This window comes from Capsaspora owczarzaki (genome assembly GCF_000151315.2).
Source record: "Capsaspora owczarzaki ATCC 30864 unplaced genomic scaffold supercont2.6, whole genome shotgun sequence".
NCBI lineage: Eukaryota > Filasterea > Ministeriida > Capsasporidae > Capsaspora > Capsaspora owczarzaki.
The window spans coordinates 41079-57865 of NW_011887297.1; the positions used below are offsets into that span (position 1 = coordinate 41079).

The 16787-nt window shown below is 53.9% G+C and overlaps 5 protein-coding genes and 1 non-coding gene across 6 annotated transcripts; 3 read left to right on the top strand and 3 right to left on the bottom strand.

Annotated features, from left to right (window-relative positions):
• Nucleotides 1–436: 436 nt before the first annotated feature.
• Nucleotides 437–5568, top strand: CAOG_08748 (hypothetical protein). Its single transcript, XM_011272076.1, has 5 exons — nt 437–458; nt 580–645; nt 1620–1742; nt 1839–2040; nt 2214–5568. The coding sequence occupies exons 1-5, from the start codon at nt 450–452 to the stop codon at nt 5306–5308; spliced, it is 3495 nt and encodes a 1164-aa protein (XP_011270378.1). The 5' UTR covers nt 437–449; the 3' UTR covers nt 5309–5568.
• Nucleotides 5569–5653: 85 nt separating this feature from the next.
• CAOG_03978 (hypothetical protein) lies at nt 5654–7383 on the top strand. The gene is made up of 3 exons (XM_004347753.2): nt 5654–6368; nt 6477–6565; nt 6643–7383. Exons 1-3 carry the CDS (start codon nt 6224–6226, stop codon nt 7315–7317), a joined length of 909 nt encoding a protein of 302 aa, XP_004347803.2. The 5' UTR covers nt 5654–6223; the 3' UTR covers nt 7318–7383.
• Nucleotides 7384–7509: 126 nt separating this feature from the next.
• Nucleotides 7510–9347, bottom strand: CAOG_03979 (hypothetical protein; the record flags this gene model as incomplete). The annotated part of the gene is made up of 8 exons (XM_004347754.2): nt 7510–7681; nt 7812–7909; nt 7997–8091; nt 8184–8312; nt 8408–8784; nt 8862–8983; nt 9092–9219; nt 9322–9347. Coding segments are annotated over 8 exons (1088 nt in total), but the record flags the coding sequence as incomplete, so codon positions are not given.
• Nucleotides 9348–9444: 97 nt separating this feature from the next.
• Nucleotides 9445–11068, top strand: CAOG_03980 (hypothetical protein). Its single transcript, XM_004347755.2, has 4 exons — nt 9445–9584; nt 9830–9890; nt 10564–10707; nt 10803–11068. Exons 1-4 carry the CDS (start codon nt 9506–9508, stop codon nt 10987–10989), a joined length of 471 nt encoding a protein of 156 aa, XP_004347805.1. The 5' UTR covers nt 9445–9505; the 3' UTR covers nt 10990–11068.
• Nucleotides 11069–11833: 765 nt separating this feature from the next.
• On the bottom strand, nt 11834–11914 carry CAOG_09581. The gene has a single exon. It is a non-coding gene; the product is annotated as a tRNA-Leu (tRNA).
• A 76-nt stretch (nt 11915–11990) lies between these two features.
• Nucleotides 11991–16737, bottom strand: CAOG_03981 (integrator complex subunit 4). The gene is made up of 3 exons (XM_004347756.2): nt 12685–16737; nt 12425–12548; nt 11991–12342 (listed from the first exon to the last, which is right to left on the bottom strand). Exons 1-3 carry the CDS (start codon nt 16579–16581, stop codon nt 12122–12124), a joined length of 4242 nt encoding a protein of 1413 aa, XP_004347806.2. The 5' UTR covers nt 16582–16737; the 3' UTR covers nt 11991–12121.
• Between the last annotated feature and the right edge of the window lie 50 nt (nt 16738–16787).

Genomic DNA, 16787 nt, shown 5'->3' on the forward strand with positions numbered 1-16787 from the left:
AAACCAACCGGCACGCCTCCACGCCAGATCTTGCGATGGGCGTGCCTGCATACTAAAGCTGAAAGATGGGTTTCGCCCTTTTTGAGTAAACCATTTTTCCAGCGCTCTTCAACGTCACTATTTCCGTGTGTTGCTGAGTGTGCCTGTGTTGTTGTCCTCGCGTCTTTGAATGTGTTTCCTCCATCGCCATGCAGTACAGTCATGCAGTCAGAAGGCTTAGCAACCAGAAAGCGAATCGGTACTTTATTTTTTTTTTTTCTGGTTTTGTTGTTGTATTTTTCGGCATGTTCGCCTTCTCGGTGTCGTGCATACAACAGCTCGAGCCCGGCCAATACCTGCATTTCAGACTTGTTTTGTTTCCCAGACAGAGTCGGACGTTTGGGTTTTCTGAGTGCTTTCAATGAAGCATTCTCCTTTGCAACTCAGTCTTGTTTGTTCCGTTTCTCATCATGACTGAGGTTTGAGGCTTGTTTCCCCGTTTCGCCGTGTGTACAGTAGTTGCTCATTTCAACTCACTTTTGTGCCGTGCGTCTGGTGCTTTGTGATTGATTGCTTTGTGATTGATTGCTTGTTGCTCAGCACCAGGCGCTTGTCGAGATCATCGACACTGCGGGCACAGAGCAGTTCACCTCCATGATGGACTTGGTAACGATGCGAAACGACATCACCATTCGTCCACCCCCACATTCCCCCCCCCCGCGCGCTCCTTCCACTCTTGCTGGGCCTCCCAGTCACTATAGCCCAGCCTGTTCCAGTTTTTGTGTGTGCGCACACGTTCTGCACAAGCACGCTCTCGTCGTGAGTGAGTGAATGGCTGAATGGGGCGGGATTTCGCAGCAAGATCCATTGGCAACTGTGCTATTTCGCTTTGCTGTGGTTCCCGCCTTCTGGTCCGCTGCGGTCGCTCGCTCGCTCGCTTGCTCGGTATCAGAGAGAAGGCGAATATCGAAGCACCCACATCACACACGCACGCACACAGCACAAAAGCCTTGCGCTAAAGGAACGAGGAACAATGTTCCATGCATTGAAATTCAAAGCGATTCATACGTCAGCAGCGAACGGGCGATACCTGCCCATGCGCGACACCAATGTATGTGTGTGTATGTGTGTATGTGTGGATGTGTGTGTGCGTGTGGAGACCTCTTGCTTCGCTTCCCGGCCTGAGGAACATGGATCTTCAGCAACGTTAAGCTTGCGTAGATCTTCACGGCTCCACACGCACGCAGCCCCGCTCTCCACGCACACAGAGAGCAAGAAAGAGAGAAAAGAGAGGGGCCGAATCTTCGCTGGTGACAGCAGGCGGTCTCGCACGATGCCGTTCGCTTGTTGCATCGACACGCTGAGCTGCGCTGTTGTGGTTTTTCGGGGGTCTGTAAAATCCAAAAACCTCCCTCCCAATGCACACCTGCAAGAGGTCACCCCACTCGCTCACACTCACTCTCACACAAATACCATCGTAATCCATCTCCACTGCCGCACTCGAGTGGCTGCTGCTTTGTGGACTGCTTGCACAATCCAGCCCCTGCTTTTTGACAGCGCCCCCGTCAAATCTCACCCTTCCAAATGGAATTTTCGTGATTGTTTTGAACCTTTTGGTTGTATTTCGGGTGCAACGTCAGTACGTCCGAAATGGCAAAGGATTTGTGCTCGTGTACAGCATCACCGACCGCGCGTCGTTCCGAGCGATCGAGGAGCTTTGCGTCACCATCTTCCGGATGAAGGATGCCGAGGCTGTTCCGATGGTATGGACCAAAAAGCTTCTTCCTTATGCAGTGCTGCTTGGTTTTGTAAAATTCCTCAAGCTGTGCTGTTTTTCTTGGTCGTCTGGGTGGGGCTAGATTCTCGTCGGCAACAAGTTGGATCTTGCCAGCGAACGCGTGGTCTCGTTCGAGGAGGGTCGCGCTTACGCAGAGTCGTGGAACATGCCGTTCATTGAAGTTTCTGCCAAGCAAAACCAGTTCGTTTCCGATCTATTCCTGACCCTCTTCCGAGAGATGGGCCGTTCAAGCGTCTACACGGTGGTTCTTTTGGGCAGTGGTGGTACGTGACAAGCAGGCTGCATTGTTTGTTTTGGGAGGAGATCCCTCGCCATTCTCATTTTTTGACTGACTCACTCTCAAACTTTTGTTTCTTTTTCTCTCCCCCACCCACCCACTCATCATCTTCTGCATCTTCATCGTCAACAACAATCTGAATACTATTCCTTGATTTAGGTGTGGGTAAATCCGCCATCTGCGTCATGTACATGCAGGGAGTCTTTGTGGAGTCGTACGACCCGACCATCGAGGACTCGTACCGGAAACGCGTGGTGCTTCACGACATTCCCGACAGCGAGACTCCGCGCGCAAGGCCAGCGCGAAAGTCGTCGTTTGGATTTTTGAAAAAGTCGGAATCTGCAGCAAAGATAACTCCCGGCACCCCGCGCGGTGCCCGACTGCCGCCGCGACTGGCAAGCCAAATGTCACCCATGCCACATTCTTCGTCGTCTGCCTCCTTTGAAGCTGAGGAAGACACTGTTTCACCGAAGAAAAGCGAGAAAGAGAGGCGTCGAAAACAAGCAAAAGATGCAAGCCCACCTCCCACCGGCTCTGCGCTTAATCGTGGCCTGTTTGCGGACATCGCTGATTCACGCGGAGCGGCAGCGGAAATCGACATGCCGATTATTTTGCCAGAAATTGCTGCGCCCGTTAAACCCATAGCTCCGTACGCTGGACCTCCTCCTCCTGCTCCTGCTGGCCCTGCTCCTCCTCCTCCTCCACCACCGGCGGCAGCCGGGCGCGCTCAGATTCCGGACCGAGAGGACCAGACGAGGGATGGCGACATGAGACGAGATGAGCCTGCTCGGCCTGCCGCTGCTCCTGCTCGGCCTGCTCCTGCTGCTGGTGCTGCTGCTGCTGCACGACCTTACGATGAACCACAGAAGCAAAAGACTGCCGCTCCCGCGGAAGACTTTGAAGAAGAAGTATACGGCGCGGACGGCTTGTTTGATGATGAACCAGCACCAGCACCAGCACCAGCACGAGTCGTGGATGAAGTGGATCAAGAGAGGGAGCGCGAGTTGGAGCGCCGAAGATTGCACGATTTGACCTTACGCAGCGTATTGGACGAGGGGCTTATGCTGGAGTCTCTTGACGCTCTTGCCAGTGTGGATGCGCAGCAATTTAGACGTCGCGAGGTCAAGAAAGAGGTCAAGAAGGTCACCAAGATCGACAACGTGTACGCCGATCTCGAGACCATGTTCTTTGGTCTGAGCTACGCGATGGCTGCAACGGTGCCATGCGACTCACATGCCACCGTCGCTAAGCTGCTGGATCAAATACACGATGAGGCAGCCTTCTGCTCGGGGGAGAAGACTCTGGTGCAATCTCAAGCCGCAAGCGACATTGAAATGCAGCAGCGGGCCACGAAGGAAAACGTGCCGACTATTGCCATCACTCCGAGCGAGGACCGCGATACACTTGACCGTGGCAATTCCGAGGCAAGCAGCAGCAGCGGCGCTGGGAATGATTTACTGGCACCACAACTCTCCAAGCAAAACTCGTCCAGTTCAACCAACAGCTTCTCCCGGGACTTTGGCTCGAGCTCGACGCTCGTGGCCAATGGATCTCAAGCCAGCAACCCATCTGCTGTTGCGCAGTACCACGCGTACACACGCGGCCCTTCGACTGCTACCAAAGTATTCAATTTTGTGGGGCAACCGCTCATGCTGCTGCTCTTCTTTGCCATCTTTCTCGCCTTCCTGTTGGTCATCATCCTCCCGGCCTTCTTTGTTATTCTCGTCATCCGAACCACACACATTGAAACGGACACCAAGCAGTTCAATCAACGTCAAGAGGTGATTGAACGCGAAACAATCATTGTCCGATCCGTCCGCTTGCTCAACCTCCTCGCTCGCAGCATCCCCGTTGCCATTGTGCTGGCCGGCTATCCAGCGCTTGTTGTCTACGCTATTGTTCCCGCCGCGATCGACAGGACCGCTCCAAACGACGCAGTCCTGTACATCAACCTGGCCATTGGCTTGTACTGCCTGGTGATTATTGCTCTCCAACTGATGGGAACCGTCCGAGCTGGAGCTTCGCTTTCTGCGCGAAATATGGAGGTTTTGGGTTTGGGCAACAATCTTGGCGGTGACGGCAGGGTCGCCAATCAAGTCATCACCACGAGCCAATTCAAGCTCACCTCGCTGTCAAACTGGATGGTGCTCTTGACGCTTGCCATCGAGTTTGCCCAAATCTCCTTCTTCCCGTTTCTCTCCAGCCAAGTGCTGCTCGAGGCTACCAATCTGGCCAACGTTACCCTGAATCTTGTAGACTCCTCCGCCTTTGATGAAATCTCCAAAGTCCAGCGATCCGTCTACCTCACTGTCGCCTCTGTGGACACCCATACAATTGCCGTGTGGGCGGCCATTGGTGTCGTGGCTGCGCTTGTGCTCGTGTTTTGCTACCAGTTCACCCTCGAGCTCTTCCACTACGGTGTGCTGCGCCGCTTCTTTGATATTCACGGAAACAACAAGGAGCCATTTGTCAATCGCGACGTCAAGCAATCGGCGCGTGACTACATGTTTTACTCTTTCGTTGGCGCCATCGCGTACGGACACGGGACCCCGCGGCACGTCTCTCCCGCAATCGCCTCCATCACGGCAATTTTGTCTGACGGCCTGTTTTTGTTTGTAACGGAAAAATTGCTCGCCGTGGTCGCCTGCTCTGCGCCGCTGGACGAGATTGCTGCGATTGTTCCCGCCTCGCCACCCGTACATCTGTACTTGACCTCCTTCCCGACCGCTGTGTGCTGGGACGACTCGCATAGCGTGCTTGCAGTCATTGCTCTGATTGCATACTCGTTCTACGTGCCCCTGTCCATTATGATTTCGCCAATGTTCATGGAGCCCGCCGTCGATGGCAAGGACGTTCGCTACAGCAAGCTGTACCTCATGAGCGTGAGTGTGTTGAAATGCATCATGATTGTTGCCGCGAGCTTCCTTCCGCAAGGCGGGCTCACACGCTGCTTGGCCAGCGGAATCTCGGCGCTGGTCATGCTGTGTCTCACCGGATTTTGGCTAACGTTCGCCCCGTCGTCCATGCGGATGCGTACCCCTTGTTCGATTCCGTTTATCAACATTTGGCGCATCATGACTTTTGCTACGGGTGTCTACTCTGCCATCTGCGGCGTGCTCATTTTCGCTCTCCCCGAAACGGTTCAGGGCACTGAGCTGTATTTGATTCTCTTTGTTGGTATTGGTGTCATTGTGCTCGGTGCTCTTCTTTGGGCGCTCCTTCGCCGCGCTCGTGCACCACCTCGGCGGTATTAGTTTGTGGATTTGTTTGTTTTTGTGTTTCTTGATTGCTTTGATGAGTAGGACTTTCAGTTTCAAGCGGATTTGTCGGTGCTTGCAGTGCGAGATGACTTTGTTATGATTGTGCTGTATAGATACGATTACTGTGACGAAACTACAGTAGCGACTCGTTTCTGAGCTCAGAACTTGGAGTGAGCAAACAAAACTTCCTCCACAATGCCTCCTTGCTTTCCTAGCATCTGTGGCTGTGCCTCCGCTGCCCGCCTGCAGCTCCATCGTCTGCTTCACGATGGAGATGTTTGAGTTTATCGTGGCTTTTGGCTTGTTCCAAAAAACGAGAAAATCACGATTCACTTCCCCTTTTTTTTTTTTTTTTTTTTGTTTTTTGGTGTTTCGCTTTGGTTTCGCTCGCAAACGGAGCCCATTACCGCCTCACACCCTCCGCGCCTGATTCCAGCTCTCGTTCGCTGGATCGTCAGTTCCGCACTCATCTCTGCCATTGACATTGCCTCTGCTGCCGTCGTCGTCACTCCAGCTCAGGACGAACCAGTCGGCCAGACCAACAGCTCGCTGACGCCGTTGCCAATCCGCCGCCTTCCGTCGCGCCCATCCAGCCCGAGCACTTGCGCCGCCCTCCCGCGTCCTTTGACTCCCAACCCTACGCCCAGCGTCGCTTGTCTTGAACCGAGCAACCCCGCGTCATTGCGAACTCTGCGTCTCAGTGACAAGGCCTTGTTTCCAGCCAACGCCGTTTCAAAAAAAATTGAATTTGGCGAAACCGTTTCAACTTTCGGATTTGACTTGGCAACGCCGCTCGCTCCAGCAGTTGCATCTCCACGCAGTCGCTCACACCACCCCTGCATATTACCACAAGCCAGTGCAAACAACGACATCAGTGACTCATCACCAACACCATCCCACCGCAACACGATGCCCTCGCAACAATCAACGCGGCCAGCGCCATCCGATGCCAGCATCTATTCCTGGAGCAACGCCAGCTCCGAGACCAAGCGTGCCATTCTGAACCAGCGCCTGGAAGAGCTCCAAACAATCCTGATGAAACAGCTCTCGAGTGGTAAGATTTGGTTTTGCGTTGCAGCCACACCATTGCAATGAGGCACAGTTTGTTTGTTTGGGGGTTTGTTTTTCTCGTTAGCAAACCTGAGTGACTTTTGTTTATTAGATCCCAATGCCATGCTGGATCCCGCCGTGACCAACGAGTTTATTGCTGTGCAAGAAGAACGCGCACGCTTGGACCAAGCAGCAGTTGAGGTGAGTGAGCCCCAACCTCGTTTTCGCGCTGGGCTGCCAAGTGCGCCCGCCCCTAACAAAGCATACTGTGAAAACAGAAATCCCGACAAAACACGGAAGGATGCTTGGCGACATTGAGCGTCGTCGTGCGAATGGCTTTGGAAGACGTGGACTTGCAGCAACACCCAGAGATTCGTCAGGTTCTGAAAGTCCTCTACCCCAGGCTTCAAGTGCCAATCAAGGCCAACAAGATTGACACTCAAGTCAAGTGCCTCGAGTTTTTGCAGCCTATCATCAGCATGGCAAAGAGGGTTGAGCCGCAGGTTGAGAAACCTGCCGAGCCTGAAGTGCAAGTCGTAGAAACCCCGATTCCAGCGCCACCCCCGCCGCCGCCGCCGATGGTGACCCCTCCGCGCCGCCACGCCTTGCCCGCCACTCGCGCTGTTGTCAACTTTGCATCGTCAAGCAACCGTCCTCACAATCAGTATCACGTTACAACAACGCCAACACGCACCCCGCTCGGGAACTCGTCGCGCTCCAACCTTATGGAGCAAATCGGGCAGGCTTCTGCCAAGGGCTTGCGTCGAACAACGCTGCATCGGTCACCTGGTGGCACGCCACAGATCAGCCGAAAGAAGAAGCCGGCGGATGGTTTCGAAGCCACGCTGCTGAAACGCTTCCACTCTGTCAACGTCCCAAGCCCCGGCGGACCAGCGGTTCAGGACGAAAACCTCTTTTCCCCTCTCGCCAGTCCCGCCGTGCTTCGGATGTGAGAAAAGGCAGGCACCGTCTCCCGCTGGTGAGACATGGGTTTTTGTGTATTACAGTAGTCATTGCGGGCGAAATTCCGCAGCCGTCGTGTTGCTTTTTGTGTGTGTTTTGTTTTAATTTCCTGTGGTTGATGAGCGGGGATTGTTTGAAAAGGCCAATGTCGAAAGGCCGAGCGTCTTGTAAAAGTTGAAATTTTTGTGTGCGTTGATAGTTGTCATTATTGAACGAAAAGAAAAAAAGGAATCTGTATCCACTACAGCAGCTTGAATTCGTAACGAGCGCAAGCCTGCTTCCATTGGCCGGCAGGCAACTGTGCAATCTGGTCAGCGTGTTTCTCGACGAGGACTTGGAGAAGGTTGTGGATGACTGCACCCCAGAGCCAGACAATCACCAAGCAATGATCAAACGCCAGAAGTTGGTGAGAGCTCGATGTGGGTGACAAACGTTCGACGTTCGACGTTCGACGTTCGACGTTCGACGTTGACGTTCGACTTACCAGATCGGTCAGCGTCTTCCAGAAACATGAATGCCACGTCAAATCGTTTGACGAAAGCAAGAGCTACGACTGCTTGACACAGTTGTCGGGCGTCCGTTCTACAAACGAGGCAATCGAGTTGAGAGTGCTGGGTGAATGAAAGAACAGCCCAGTTAATCCGCTCGCTGGGACGAGAAGAAACTAACACGAAATGCTCGCGGAACATGCGGAAGACAAACGGGAGGATGTCGCCAGTGAGTACGTTTGCGAGAATGGTCGAGTACGACGGAATGGGGATTTGCTGTGCCAGAAGAATCAATGCAACCCTGTGAGCCTCGCAGCTGCAACGAGTCCATGTCAACAAGAGCTATCATGAGTTGCACAAATGCTCACCTTCAGGAACGTGCCGACTGCAGCATCGTCCTTGAGATTCAGCTCCTTCCACTGCCGCTCAAACTCGTACGAGTTTGTTGGAACAGATAGCGGTGTGGGTGTTGTGGACGTGTTCAGGATGGTCAGTGCCTAACAGACGCAGACAAGGTCACAAACAAACAAAAAAACGAGGTTCAGCTGCAAAATAACAGTCGCTCTTTTGGCCACGCTGGATACCGCCTGACCTTGTGAACCAAAACATCGATTGAAGGTGGAGGCGCGAGCTTTGCCTTGTCTGCAGCCGAAATCCCGGCGTAGGCATCTTTGGCGACAGGGGACGCCTTTTCGAGCGAGATGCCCACAGGTTTTGTCGATGAGGGAGCAGCCACTGTAGATGTGGCGGTTGTTGCCGAAGGTGTAGCCTTTGATGATGACGATGATGATGATGATGATGATGAAGCTGAGGCGGTCGGTGCGCTGGCTGGCGCGGGAGTCGATGTGCTGACCTTCTTTTCCTGTGACTTGACGGACGAGGCCGATTTCGCTGCGCCGGTGGTGAGCTTTCGCAGCTCCTCCTTTGCAGACTTGTTTGTGGGTTCGAGCTTGAGCACTTGTTCCAGATCTGTGTGAAACGGTGCAGGCTGTTAGGAGTTCTGGTGCACATTCGAAGCGAGTGTTTCGCGAGGAGCAAACGCCCACCTTGCTTGGCCAGTTCCGACAAGCCGAGCGCCTGGCGCGCCGTGGCACGACGCGAAAATGCCTTGATGTACGCAGGGTCGCAGCCCAGACAGCTGGTGCAAGCCGCCTCGGCGTCCTTGAATCTGTCAAAGAGCAGCACAGCAGCAGCACACACATGTTGCGAAACGCAGCTCAGTGACGATTGAACAGTCTCCTGTTTCTCTTGCATTGCGGGGGGCCCTTTTTGTTACCGCTCCAGTTTCAGAAGGACCATTGCGCGGTTGGCGTGCAGCACGGCCGTGGTTGGTGCCAGTCCCAGTCCGCGATCGTACCACTCGAGCGCGCCTGCAAAGTCGCTCTTGTTGAAGCACTCGTTGCCCTACACGCAGCAAAAGGCCAACAAGCGCATGAGCAATTGCTATGAACAACTGTTGCGTATATTTGAGTGCACAATTGCAAAAGGAAGGGCAGGAGTCTTTGCCTTCAGCCGTGCGTCGTCTGCCATCGTTAAGAAGGACTGAGATTGTTTAGACTCGTCCCTCCCGACTCGTACACTTGGTCCCATTTGTTGCTGTTTCGCTCCACTGACTTTTTTGCTTCTTCATCCACATTCAAATGCACTTCATCTTTGGCCATTCTTCATTTTCATTCCGTGCAAACGAGAGATGCCGTCCCAAGACTCCAACTTTTTCTGGCGGCACATTGGCATCTGCGCCCGGATCTTTGGTCTCCTCACCGTCGTTGGTCAGTGCAGCAACTCCACTGCTTTTTTGCTTCTCGTGGCATTTTGTCTTGTCGATGCAACAGCTGAAGGCGGGGGTGGGGTGTCCCACAGCGTCCCTTTGCCTTTGACAGCCCTTGTTCAATGCAGAGCCAGCCATTTTGATCTTTGGCGCTTTTTTTTTTTTTTTTTTTTTTTTTTTGAGGATTTTGGTTCTTTGTACTCACTGTTCTTCTGTCTCGCTCTGACACTCTGCAATCGACGACAGCGCTCTGGGGCACTGGCATTGCTGAGGTCGGCGATCACCTCGGCGTTGGCGCCTACACAATGTAAGTCGATACCGCAGTGCCTTCAAAACCAAAAAAAAAATAAAATAAAAAAATGAAAATAAAACAGGGCTCTCGTTCTCGTCTCGTGGTAAAGAGCGGCCCCGCTGCTCCACTGACCACATTGTCTGAGCGTGAATGTGCCGTCTCCCAGGTCCATGATGACTCACGCCGGAACACAGCTTTTGCATTCGGGTGTCGCTTTTGAAGGACCGAATCTGCGGCTTTTTTTTTCTTTTTTTTTTTTTTGGTTCGATTTTGAGTTTTGAAATGATTTCATGACGTCGAAGTCGCATCAGCAAACGTGCCCGCATATTACTGCACGACATGTGTGGTGCGAGTGAACTCGTGCATGTGGATTTTTGAATTTTTGGGGTGGGGTGAAGAGCACCGGGACAACGACCGAAAAGTGCGCGGCTACGTCGGTTGGTTGTGGAGATTTGTTCGCATACTCGCAGTTCCAACAGTCTGTGTCGAATAATTCACTTCCTCCTTGACCGCACGAGAATCGAGCCACCTGCATCATCGTGGGTGGCGGCAAAAGGATTCTTCCGCGTGCGTCTGTGTGCATGTGTGTGTCGCTCTGTCTGTCTACATCGGGGTGTTTGTTTTTCTTACCTTTTTGTTCACTGAGGCAAACCGCTCACATTCCTGAATCCTGCCACACTTTTGACAGTTGCGCCGGCATTGTGATGACCATCATTGAAGGCTCGTGGGTGCTCCAAAAGTGTGCATGCTGCAATGCCGAAAGCTGCATTTACAAGACGTACTTTTTCCTTGTCAACCTTCGTGGCTGGATCAAGTTTATTCTCTATGCCTTGTAAGCGAGTTTGGCGTGAAACGTCTGCCACTGTTGGAATCACAGAGCCTTTGGACAATGTGTTTGACTGACTTTCCGCGAGCATGGATTGGCAGGATGTCCATCGTGTGCTTCATTGAAACCACCTGGTGCATTGTCGGCGGTGTCATGCTGGATGTTGACGCCGTCTTCTATCTCCTCTCGTCGTTCGTCTCCAAGAAGGAGGGTGATGCTGCTGCCAAGGATGAATCCAAGCCAGAAGAGAAGCGCGCCTCTTTGCGTGACCCGAATGCTCTCGTGTGAACATTTTCTTGTGGTGTTGTTTTGGTTAACATTTTAATTGTTTGCAATTGCCTCCATCAATTCCACATGCTGCTCCATTCGCCAAGTTGTTGCAGCGTGGTGAGAGGAGTTGAGGGGGGCGGGATAACTCGCATGCGTCAATCCGGCAAGGAGCACAGTACAATAAAATTAGACTACAAGCAAGAAGACTGAAAGACGTATCTGAACTGGAATGTTGAAAGCAAAGGCATATATGCAGGACAAGTTTGAGTGACGGCTTGAAATCTTGTAGGTGCAAAACTGTCTCGTTTCAAATGTATCGGTTTGCTCGCGAAATCTATCATGAAAAGCTGCTCAGTCGCCGTCCGCTTGATGATAGTAGGATGGAATATTTGTTTTTATTCGCGATTTTTTGTGTTTGAGAGGTCTGGGAATGTCAGTTGCGGGCCAGACGGTCGTGTCCCGACACGCAAAACTCGAGACGTCGGTCGGTGTGCGCCGTTCATCAGAACTTTGCCTTCGCTCCAGAATTTTTTTTGCTGCTCGTAGTACTATGTGTTTATGTTGATAGAATCGAGGAGAAAGGCTTGGCAGTTGTTTCAATGAGAATTCAAGACTCAAACGCGCGGTCAAAACAAATACTTTTGTGTTTACGATTGCTTGTCAGTTTTGATTGTTTGACCAACCTCGAAACGACCCCCGCAAGTCCCCAGAACGCAGGTTTGGTTGATTTCTCATCATAGTTAGAGTACCATGTCAGGACCCGCAGGCTCTGCGGTCCCAACGAGCAGAGAACACGGGGAAAAAAAAAACACACAAAAAAAAAAAAAAAAAAAAAAAAATCAAACAAAAAAAAAAGGAGACATGTCGGCGATGGGATTCGAACCCATGAGCCAAAGGCACTGCAACCTGAATGCAGCGGATTAACCAGCTTTCCTACACCGACTTGATGAGGTGCAAGTTGGGCAAATGCGCCTTTGGTCTGCACAAGGGAGAAAACTGTTCAATTTTGTATTTTTTTTTTTCTTTTTCAAACCGATGTGTATTTGTATTTAACAGTACTCACACCGTCATAACAACAAAAAAGTTCGCTGAGTTGCGCCGCTGGTATTGGCGTACTTGAAACAACTCTACAAACTTTGGTTTTTTCGCTTTACAAGGACGGTCGAGTCGCACTCGACGCGGTCAGCTGCGTCACCGGTGATAGGACACTCGCGCCACTGGCATACAGAGAAAGCCCATCCTCTCCTGTCGTGACTGCGTGGTGCGTGGACAAAGCAAAGCGGAACAAGTCCACACAGGCGCCTCGTCGCGCAAGGGTTTGTTCATCGCTCGGATGGAGTCGGACGATGCGGATTTTCAATGCAAAAGGATCTGTGCAGACAGGGACGAGTCAGATGGCAAGTACCACAGGATTCCCCATTCCTCAGCGTTCGCAACACGCAACAAATCTCACCAGACCAGGCCGGTTGGGTAAAAGCTAGGCTCGTTGACAACCGACCCGCGGACGACCCGGATTGCTGCGAAAAGTCAGACGCAAGCGGCACATGTAGCTTGCAGCTTCCGTCAGGGAAGGTGATCTGTTTGGGGGGTCAATTTGTCAAAAAACGAACAAACAAACAAACAAACAAAACCCGAATCCCGCTGAGCAAACTCTCCCCCTTGTAGACGTATCACACAGTCCTCCCCGAAACAACAGACAGAAACCATCTGTACCTGAATGCCAATTCTGCCAAAGGACAGGGCATCGTGAGAGACATCAGCAACCACAGGCAGTTCAATCGGAAACGCTGGATTAAACTCGAACGGCCTCTCGTGCGTGTTTTCCACGGGGGAGAGCAGAGCAGCGGTGCGTCTGGCGATGGCTGTTGCTGGCTGGTGACGAACGTGCTTGCTCAGCTGCTCGACGGACTGCCAAACGGCAGTGCACAATTCCGCAACGGCGTGTTTCGATGCGAGCTCGGAGGCCACATTACGAAGCAGGATGCCAACGGGCGGTGGAGGGAACGAAGACTGCGATGGAGCTGTATGCTTTTCAATCAGAACGACAACACGAGCGACCGACTTTGACTGGAGCAGCGGGGCTTGGTTCAGAGTATCGACGATTTCTCCGAGCAAAGCGAACGTTGCATCAATCACCCAGTGCGGGACGGTACCGGCTGGGCCATCATGGAGGTCTGAGACGACAATCGAGAGCGAAGAGCCGGAGGCAGACAGTCGCTCAAGCACGGTGGTGACGAAGAGGTGCACAAGCGCCGCCGCTCGCAGCAACGACGCCACCACTGAAATGTGCTCCTCGACATGGTTGTCCGCATGGAAGCGCAAGCTCAGCTGGTCAGCAGCCGACAGAACGGAGAGCGCAGCACCCACAGAGACATCAGCCTGCTTGGACTCGAGCGGCAGGGAGCGGCCAAAAGATCCACGTCCCTGTCGTTGGCGCGTGTCCACGCTCGGGCGACCAGCAGGTTTCTTCACGACAGAAGGTGGTTGCTTCCACGAAACGTCCACAGCCTCGCGAACGGCTGGTGCGGCTGCTGCTGCTGACGCTACTGGCGCAGCTGGAGAGTCTGGCCCGACCAGCTTGGTCAACGACAACAACGCATCCACGACTGACTGAAACAAACACGCATGGCCAGTCCACGCAGACTCCCGCCGAACAATTGCTGCCAGCTGCGTGGCACACATCTGTAGGTTGCCTTGCTGCAATCGGCGATCCTGGCTGCTGCCCACACGAATCAGCAAGGAGAGCGGTCCGGCCAAGGGCCATGCCCCGAGAGCCACAGGCTCAGAGTTGCCAATTCGGGTAGACTTGGCGGTCGCGCCAAACCAAATCGACGAGGTTGCTTTCGAAAAGGCATCTTCTCGCGGTGCACGCAAGGCCTGGTCCACCACAGAAATGCTGCACGTCAAGTCATTGGGCAAGCGCGGGAAGAGCGCATCGCCATGGGTTGCCGAAAGAAAGTCGCAGTGACGCCGAGTGTGGTGCGGCAGCATGTCGAGAACTGCGCCAGACGAGGACGCGCCGTTGATTTGGCTCATGGCGGCATTCGAAATGAACGCCAACACGGACACGTACGCCGGATCATCAATCACAGGCTCGGCGGTGGCAAAGCTGGGATCCATGCGAAGCAAACCCGGCACCAGCGGCTCCGCCAGCGCAGCGTGCGACCGTCCAACAGCCGCGAGACACTTCCAAATGGTGTGGCGATCCGTCTCGCTGTGTCGCTTGAGATTGGCAATCAAGCTGGTGACGACCATCAACACACAGGCGGCGTCAGCCACAAGCGTGCACGCAACCAGATTGTGCACTGCAGCGCGCACCACTGGCGATGCATCGTGAAGAACACCAAGCACAGCCTCGAGTTGCGTTTCTCCGAGCACCACTGTGCCACTCAACCGATGCAGACTTGAGATGGCACCCAAACGCACCGTGTCAATTTCGTCATTGACCATGTCCACAAGAAAGTCGACCGCCGCGTGTGCAAACAGATTGCGCACCGCAATGGTCGACGTCTGTCGCACACCTCCCTTGGTCGAGTTGAAGGTCGAGGAGGCGGTGCTGAATTCCGTTTCGGCATCTTCCTCCTCCTCCTCCTCCTCCGACTCGTCCTCCTCCTCGTTGGCATCGTTCTCATCTTCGCGTGTCCCATCCGACTTGCCGACTTGCGAGGCCTGTGCAGACACAGCCAAGGCACAAATCGCCATCACAGCGGCCGACCGCACTTCCAAAAACTCGTCCTCGAGCGCATGGACAAATGCGCCGCACGCGCCGCTATCGACGAGGCGAATGTCGGTCGGGTCGACCAAGCCTGCTTCTTCTTTGGGATGGCCATCTGCCACCGAATTGGCGGGAACGCCAGCAGCAGCAGCAGCAGCTGCTGCTGCTGCAGCAACGTGCGGCACTGACGCCGAGTTTGCTGCAGGGGCGTTGGAATTCCAAGCCCCGCTATGATCGCGAGGCGCGCGCATTCTCCGCTGGCCTTGACGCTTGGCTTCATGCTCGGCCTCTCGCTCGGCGGCATATGCTGCAATGGCGGCTTTGCGCTTTGACCCGGTTTTCTTAGTTTTGGACAGCTCAGAGCGCAAGCTGCCCTTGGATTTCTGATGGGCCATCAGCTTCTTGTCAAAGGTTTGCAACAACAGGGTGGATGTCACGTTGCGACACTCGCCGAGCAGGGCACACGCACACGCGCGCACCTTCATGCTGGCATCGTTCACCATGTTTCCAAGGCGAGCAAACACGTCATCCGCAAAGCGCACTGTTGGCTGCTCTTGCGAATCAGAGTCGTGGGAAGCGGCGCCTGCATTGGAAGCGCCGTGTAGCAACAGGGACTGACTGGCCGGAATGGCAGCATTGACGAACGCTCGGCCAAGCACTGCAATCAGTCGAACGGCATTTTCGCGAACACCTTCATCGTCGTCCACGAGCAAGCTACACACCGAAGGGTACAACATCAACGAAAGGGCAGCGCCTCGACCATGAAGCAAGATGAGGCACTGCATAGCGCAGGCGCGCACGCGTGGATCGTCGTCGGTTAAAAAAAAGTGGCACAGACGCTGTGGGGTGGCGTCCTTTGCGTCACTGATGGGATGGAGGTGAGCAAGGACGAGCAATGCGTGTCGGCGAACAAGGTGGTGACGTGAGTTGATCCAGAGCAAGGCCCATTCCAAGGCTTCATCCAGTTGTGTGTCCGTCGGTGAGGTTGAATTCGGCGGGAAAATCGCGACCAGAGCCTTCAGCAGTGCCACCTTGACGGCGGCAGACGGTCTCGGCGTGCTTCCTTTCATGTGCATTGGCTCTCGTGATGACGACGACGACGACGTTGCTTGGCTTGACGCCAATTCGTGCTGATCAGCTGCATGCTGCGTTGCTGCGCAATCAAGCAGCGCGCGGAAGCATGCCTCTCTTGTCGATGGAGCAATGGGCGACGTTCCTTCGGAGGAGGTGTCCATCGCATCATCGGTTTGGTGCTGCTGCTGCTGCTTTGAGTTGTCGGCAATGGCTACGGCTACGCATGGAAGCAGCGCAATAAGCAAAGTAAGCACTCGCTCGTCCGACTCGACTTGAAGCTGCTTGCACAGAAAACCGGCGATGGCGGCGAGGCCCGAGTCGCGACTTGCGAGGACGAGATTGGAGGACGAGCGAGGTGGCTCCGCCAATGATGACGACTCTGACAAGGACGATTCCACTGTCTTGGCAACAATGTGCTTGCTGTGATGATTGGCATCGTCGTTCAACGGCAGCGCTGCGAGCACTTGGACTGCATTGTGGAGCTGCTGCAATGCGTTGACACGTTCCGCCACCGAGGCAGACGAAGCAGACGCTCGCTGCTGCTTTGCGGTCTTGCTCACTGTCTTCGTCGGCTTGGTCTCCTTCGTTCCCGCTGTGGGCTGTCCGATGGCGTCCGTTGGCGAGCAGCAGCAGCGCAGGACGACGTCTGCGAGCCACTCGCCAAAGCCGCCTGCGCCCGACCACGGCGCCGCGTTCACAGCAGGGCCAGCAGCCACAGCACCAGCCAGCGAGTGCTTCTTGAGGCGCGCGCTCCACGCGTTCGGTCCGTCGAGTGCGGCGTCCGAGGCGCTTCGACGCGCGTTCTGCTGCGTGAGCGTCATATTTGACAACAAGCACCAGTCGAGTCGGTCTTTGCAACAGCGGATTTGGCTTCAAATGGCGTTTGTTGATTTTCCAAAGCGTCGAACGTTTGTGACTGGAAAGAAAAGAGAGAAAGAGAGAAAGAGAGAAAGAAGATGCCAAGAAAAAAAAAAAAAAAAGACAAAGAAAAAGAGACTGAGAAATCACCCAAACACAAACACTGACC

Excerpts from the sequence above, each read along its gene's own strand:
- CAOG_03981 (XM_004347756.2), bottom strand. The coding sequence starts at position 16,581 with ATGACGCTCACGCAGCAGAACGCGCGTCGAAGCGCCTCGGACGCCGCA. Across the intron at positions 12,549-12,684 it reads TTGGCAGAATTGGCATTCAG|ATCACCTTCCCTGACGGAAG; the intron begins GTACAGATGGTT and ends CCCCCCAAACAG. Across the intron at positions 12,343-12,424 it reads TACCCAACCGGCCTGGTCTG|ATCCTTTTGCATTGAAAATC; the intron begins GTGAGATTTGTT and ends CTGTCTGCACAG.
- CAOG_03978 (XM_004347753.2), top strand. The coding sequence starts at position 6,224 with ATGCCCTCGCAACAATCAACGCGGCCAGCGCCATCCGATGCCAGCATC. Across the intron at positions 6,369-6,476 it reads GATGAAACAGCTCTCGAGTG|ATCCCAATGCCATGCTGGAT; the intron begins GTAAGATTTGGT and ends TTTGTTTATTAG. Across the intron at positions 6,566-6,642 it reads TGGACCAAGCAGCAGTTGAG|AAATCCCGACAAAACACGGA; the intron begins GTGAGTGAGCCC and ends CTGTGAAAACAG.
- CAOG_08748 (XM_011272076.1), top strand. Across the intron at positions 1,743-1,838 it reads ATGCCGAGGCTGTTCCGATG|ATTCTCGTCGGCAACAAGTT; the intron begins GTATGGACCAAA and ends GGGTGGGGCTAG. Across the intron at positions 2,041-2,213 it reads GGTTCTTTTGGGCAGTGGTG|GTGTGGGTAAATCCGCCATC; the intron begins GTACGTGACAAG and ends TCCTTGATTTAG.
- CAOG_03980 (XM_004347755.2), top strand. The coding sequence starts at position 9,506 with ATGCCGTCCCAAGACTCCAACTTTTTCTGGCGGCACATTGGCATCTGC. Across the intron at positions 9,585-9,829 it reads TGGTCTCCTCACCGTCGTTG|CGCTCTGGGGCACTGGCATT; the intron begins GTCAGTGCAGCA and ends AATCGACGACAG. Across the intron at positions 10,708-10,802 it reads AAGTTTATTCTCTATGCCTT|GATGTCCATCGTGTGCTTCA; the intron begins GTAAGCGAGTTT and ends ATGGATTGGCAG.